The sequence below is a fragment of the Psammomys obesus genome, unplaced genomic scaffold (genome assembly GCF_907164565.1).
Source record: "Psammomys obesus unplaced genomic scaffold, mPsaObe1.curated_primary_1811, whole genome shotgun sequence".
Classification (NCBI taxonomy): Eukaryota; Metazoa; Chordata; class Mammalia; order Rodentia; family Muridae; genus Psammomys; species Psammomys obesus.
The window spans coordinates 5,114,518-5,120,517 of NW_026585643.1; the positions used below are offsets into that span (position 1 = coordinate 5,114,518).

General features: G+C 49.6%; 1 protein-coding gene across 1 annotated transcript in view; it reads left to right on the forward strand.

Moving 5' to 3' along the window:
- The window catches only part of Cdadc1 (cytidine and dCMP deaminase domain containing 1), a 38,191-nt gene extending 35,583 nt beyond the window's left edge, over window positions 1–2,608 (forward strand). The window contains exon 10 of the mRNA XM_055617172.1: window positions 2,331–2,608. Within this exon, the coding sequence (XP_055473147.1) occupies window positions 2,331–2,359 (29 nt within the window). The 3' untranslated portion in view covers window positions 2,360–2,608. The remainder of the gene's footprint in view (window positions 1–2,330) is intronic.
- The last annotated feature ends 3,392 nt before the right edge of the window (window positions 2,609–6,000 follow it).

Below are 6,000 nucleotides of genomic sequence, written 5' to 3' on the forward strand. Positions count from 1 at the left end.
AATAAATAAATAAATAAATAAATAAATAAATAAATAAATAAATAAATCTTAGAAAAAATTTTTTGTGTATCTGGGTGTTTCTCCTACGTGCATGTATGTATGTGCTAAGAGTTCAGAAGAGGGCATTATAACTCTATAATTAGAGTTATAAATGGTTGTGTGTCACCATGTGGGTGCTGAGAATCCATGCCAGCTCTCTGCGAGAGCACAGGTGTTCATGATGCTGAACCATCTCTCCAGCCCCCTCAATCAGTGTTTCAGATTCTTTGAGTGACTTGCTAGACCATCTGGACTTCACAGATGACTATGCAAGAAAAGCTCCCTAATCTCAAGCTGCGAATAGTCCAGTAGATCTAGCTTGGAACTGGTGGTGCAGAGAACAACTGGCATGTAGTCCCTGGCCAGCAGCAGCAGTAGCTCCTGACACTTAGTTAGAGACTTGCACTCTTGGAGCTCACCCCAGAACCCCCAGGGCCAGCAAGCCAGATTTTCAAGGGTGCCCCAGAGGATACTGGTGACCTTCAAAGCTGACAGCGCACATTGTGGGTGTAGCTGTAGGAACAGAGGTGACAGAGGAAGGCAACAAATGTTGGGCTGGGGGATAGGGAGGCCCTTGTAGACAGGGAGGTGCTGAGCTGTCTCAAAGCAGAGTTCAGGAATAAGATGCGCTGAGAGGACAGGCACAGATGGCCTCCGGTAAATGGGAGTGGAAAATGGCTGGGCAGCACTGCAGGGCCTGGAGAGCTGTGCCCAGAGCCCATCTGGGTTTGCAGAAGCCACGTGTTGACTCAGTCTCCAAAGTCCCAGACCGGAGGCTTTGTTCGGTCACTGGAGAGATCAGTGTGAACCAAGCAAAACACAGTGTCTTCGCTGCTTCCCAAGAGGAGAACAGTTTAAAAAGGATCTTCAGGAGAGAGCGGAGCACCTGCCTGGGTGATCCATGTTCGTCAGCCAAATCGGCATGGTCTCTGCGTTGTATTGGATTACTACTGGAACTTTGGTTTTTGACTGTGGCTTTTCTGTTTTTTTCCCTCAGTTTATCAAGTTTGAAAGTATTCACTCATCAGGCTACCTTTTGATGCATGGGTGGTTCTGCCTTAGGAGCAGCCACAATAGCTTGCTGTAGACACACTTTGGGGCACACTCCATGAAACACCAGCTTTCAGGAGTCCTGGTATTAGAGGAGAGCGAGGAGGGCACTTGCCACCTTGAGTTGAATCCCTAGAACCCAGCAGATGAAAGGAGAATCAACTCCTGCAAGTTTTCTTCTGACCTCTACATGAGCACACATGCACACAAACACACGCACACCCACACATACACACAGTGAGGGGACAGAATTTATCGAAAGAGTATTGGTAGCTGCCATAGCTGCCACATGGCGCTGAACTGAAATGAGCATTTTCCTAAGGGGAGGAGACTCTGCAGCTGCTCTAACCTGGGAGCCTGGGTGGCAGCGGGGCCCAGGGGAGCTGGGATGGGTCAGGGGTTTGCGGTTTTCTGGCTCCTCTGTAGCCCAGAAGAACCCTCGTTGAGCACTGGGCCTACTGGGGTAGGAAGCGTTCTCACTTGAGTCAGGAGGACCTTGAAGGAGACACCGTGTGGCGGCCCGCTTCTATCCCATCCCCTTGGAACTCCATCTGGTTCCAGCTGTGGGTCACATGATATTCATCGAACTTCAAGTGCCCATGTGCCCATCCCCATGATAGGTGCCCAGCCCCATGATAGGTGCCCAGCCCCATGATAGGTGCCCAGCCTGATATGCGGCTGAGTCTAACTGGCTTTGGACAGTTTTCAAAGAGACAAAACAGAAATCTCCACTCACAAAGTGGAGTTGGGAAAGTGTGATGTGGTCACTGCAGACCAGGCTGAAAGCAATCTTTATTTTCCAAGGAGACCAGTGTGCCTTCCCTCCATGTCAGAATTCAGCTCTTCGCTCTTTGCTGGTGTCCACACACACACACACACACACACACACACACACCCCGGACCACAGTGTCTTAGTACGTGGCACCACTGGCATGTGGGTCCAGGTAGCTGTGTCATGAGCCCCTGAAGTTCTGGAGCTGTGCTTTGGGGACCACCCTTCCTCACCCACCCCAGATGCAGGTGTTACCATGTGGAATCTTAATTGTATGGAATTTCCATCTTATGGAGCTGATTTTGAAAGCAACTGCATAGAAACTATCAGTATTTGACTGAAAAAAAAGTTAGACCTCAGGACCATCTCACTCTGTGTGACCATGGAGCTGGAGCTTTTCCATAATTTATTAAACTTTGAGGATAATGATTCCCATTGTGTGATGTTGAGGAGGTTTTTTATGAACTAGGTTTGGTGTGGAGAGGTGAAGACAACTGACAGAGGCAGAGATGAGAAGAGCTGCCCAGAGGGCTACAGACTGACCCAGCCACTCAGAAGAGGCACAGAGCAACTGAGCAACCTAGCAGGGACGTTCTCCACCCTGTCGAGTTACCTGAGGTTGCACAGCCAGCTCCAGGTTTCCGGCTTTCACTAGCCACCACCCATGCTGGGATGGCCATTGGTGATACAGTTGTCTTTGAATCGCTTCTTCTCCTAAAAACGATGCTTCTCCCATGTTTCCTGTAAGTAACCCCAATAAACTCATTGGCTCACCAAGCTGTTGGCATCTGTACTTTGTTGTCAGTTCTGGAGAGTAAATGTTATTCAGGTCTCCCTAGTAACAGCATCTCACAACAACCTCCCTTCAGACAGGCTCTCTAACTGGCTGACACTCACAAATTAGGCTAGCCAGCGAGCCCCAGGGAGCCTTCTGTCTTTGCCAGCACAGTGCCGAGATTACCAGCACGCACCATTACGCCTGGCATTTGTACATGGGTTCTGAGGTTCAAACTCATGTCTTTCGACTTGGACGGTAAGTGCTTTCCCACCGGAGCCAATCCCTAGTGTCATCCTGGTTTCCTCTCTCTGCCCAGAGGACTGCTGAGAAGGGGTACAGTGACTGGATGTCTCCAGGCTCTTGTTCTCCTGATGGCCTCCGCCCTCACACTGCAGCTGCAGTCTCATTTGCATAGTCTCAGAAATCCCAGGCAAATGTAGAGTGTGTGTGCGCTCTGCTGAAAGGTGACATTCCACGTCTGAGGAGAAGCCCAATGTCGCCAGCTAACAAGAGTCTACCCACCCTCGCAGACAGGCAGAAAGCCACATTTGAGATGACTATATATACGGCAAGGGTAAATCTCTCTTTCCTGACTGAAGTTGCTGCCAAAGTGACAGGCGAACCCCAGTTCCTGCCTCTGCTCCCTCAGGGTTGGCCGGAAGTAGAAAGGCAGGCAGGCATCCACTGCCCACCCAGGTGAGCCTTTCAAGGCTCTCTGGAGCAAGCAAAATAACAGTGGAGTAAATGTGCACCATTCACTGCAGTGAGCATAGTTTGGTTTTGCTTTGGAGAGCTGGGGCACAAACAAGCACCATTGAGCTACATCTTGACGGCCCCACCCTCTTTACCTTCCGTAGCGCCTGCTGTGTCTCCCAGGGGAGTTGCTGACTCTTGTTACATACATGCTAAAAGAATCAGTTCAAGTACCCAATGCATTTATCATAAGCATTTATGTAATTATTCTGTTTATCTATGCCTTTCCTAGAACTGAATATAATTCAGCTACATGGATAGATTACACACTGTTTGCTTCTGTGGCCGCTTGCTGAGTCTCATCTAAGGTTTTTCTAAAGCCAGATTTTTATTTATTTATTTATTTTAGAGTAGTAAAGCTTTGGTGAACCCAGGGGATGTCTTGCTCACCCTGGGGCATGCATTCACGTGGGCCACTGACATCAGCTAGTCAGGGGTTAGCACAAAGGACCACAGGGGTTCTGGGTGTAATCATTTTCTATTGTTGGTGATCATCCTGGACTTTGCTGGAGTGCAGCTCTACCCACCAGGTGCCCTTTGCATCAGCCAGAAACATCCAGAAGAGCAGGACCCTTACGCGGAGGGCTGTGCTTGGTGAGGGCCCTTGTTCAAGAAGCAGTGGATAAATACACTCATCCCTGTGTGCCATCTATTCGGGTCTTCTCCAGGTGTGACTGGTCACTCAGGCTAGGTTCTAAGGCTCTGAGGAGGAAGCACGCCTCCCCTTTTAAAATTACACTGGGATGGACCTCTACACCAAATTGTTATTTCTGTGGAGTAGCCCCGCCCCATGCCCCCCTTCTCCATCACTGGTCTTTAGCAGGGACACAGGCCTCTTTGTCTCGTTCTCCAGCACATGACTGCCCATCAGTCCTTGAAGATGGTCTCTGTTCCACCATCCCATGACAGCCTCCCACCCACTCTGAAGGCTCACCTTGTCTGTATGCAGAAGTCTGCAACGTGACTGGAAAGGGCTTGTCACTTCGGGGGTTTCATTTCACAAGGCAATGTAGGGGTAATTTCCAACTTCGTCAAGGAGACGGGGCCTTAGGACGACTGACGTAACCGCTGTTGGACTGCACAGCCCCTGAACCTACTACTCCAAATTCATAATCTGCATGGAGGTCATGACTCTTGTCCAGCCTCTCCCTCTGGCATCACCTTTCTTCTCATGTGGAACTGTTTCCTATGTGAGATGATCCCAAGTTTTACCTTTCCTGCTTTCACACTTGTCTTAGTCACTGTTCTATTGCTGTGAGGAGACACCATGACCATGGCAACTCTTATAGAAGAAAACAGTTAATTGGGGATGGCTTATAGTTTCAGAGGTTTAGTCCAGTGTCATCATGGCAGGGAGCATGGCAGCGGGTAGGTGTGGTGCCTGAACTGAGAGAGAGAGAGGGAGAGAGAGAGAGAGAGAGACAGAGAGACAGAGAGTGGGAGGGAGGGAAGGAGAGGGAGAAAGGCAGAGACAAAAATAGAGAGACAGAGACAGGATCTGGCATGGGCTTTTAAAACCTTAAAGCCCAACCCCTGTTCCTCCAACAAGGCCACACTTAATTCTTTTCGAATAGTGCCACTCCCTGATGACTAAGCCTTCAAATATATGAGACTATGGGGGCCATTCAAATCACCACAACACTGTTCACCAAATCGCTTTGTCAGTGCCTCCCTCAAGAGGCCACGCAGATTTCTCCATCCTTGACTTTGTGTTCAACAGCAAGAGACAGAGATGACCCAATCCAGTTCTGAGATCAGCTCCCTGTAGGCTTCTCATTGTTTTCTGCTTGAGACAGGGTCTTGCTGCATATATAGCCTGGGCTGACCTTGAGCTGGACATCCTCCTGCTTCAGCCTCTTAGTGCTGGGATTGCAGTAGGACATCCTCAGGCAGGCTCTCCATTCATTTGTTTGCACTGCAGCTGCCAGCAGACACTCAGCGCCGTCCAGGCTACTGAGCTGGAGAGCCTTCCTGGGCGTGAAGTTGTTGTGCTTTGGGGAACTTGTTTTGTGCCACTTACTCAGCTTTCAACAAGTGAATCCCTGCCTTATTCCTGTCCCTTCCTTAACTGGAAGCCCGGGCTGGCTTGCTCGGCACCCTCACCTTCACTCACAATGTTTCCCACTCCTAATAAGTCAAGCCCCCCTGGTCCCCACAGCCTTACCCCCATGGACATCTCTCACTTGCCAAGGAGACCCCTGCCGCAGGTTCTTGTTTCCCACTGCCTTGGTCCAGCGCTGCCCCCATCCCCACTCCCCAACTCCCTGTCACACCCTTTGTGCTTTGTGTCCCTGTTAAGAGTCCTTTGTCGGGCTGGAGAGCTGGCTCAGAGGTTAAGAGCACTGCTCTGCTCTTGCAGAGGTCCTGAGTTCTATTACCAGCAACCACATGGTGGCTCACAGCCATCGATAATGTGATCTGATGCCCTCTTCTGGCATACAGGTATACATGCAGATAGAGCACTCATACATAAAATAAAAAAAGAAACAATAAAAAGAAAGCATTATTTAAAAACAACAACAACAAAAAAAAAAGTCCTTTGTCTTCTTCCACACCACAGAGTAAACGGCCACTGGGCAGCTCCTTCAGAAGGGTCTGGCCACTGGCT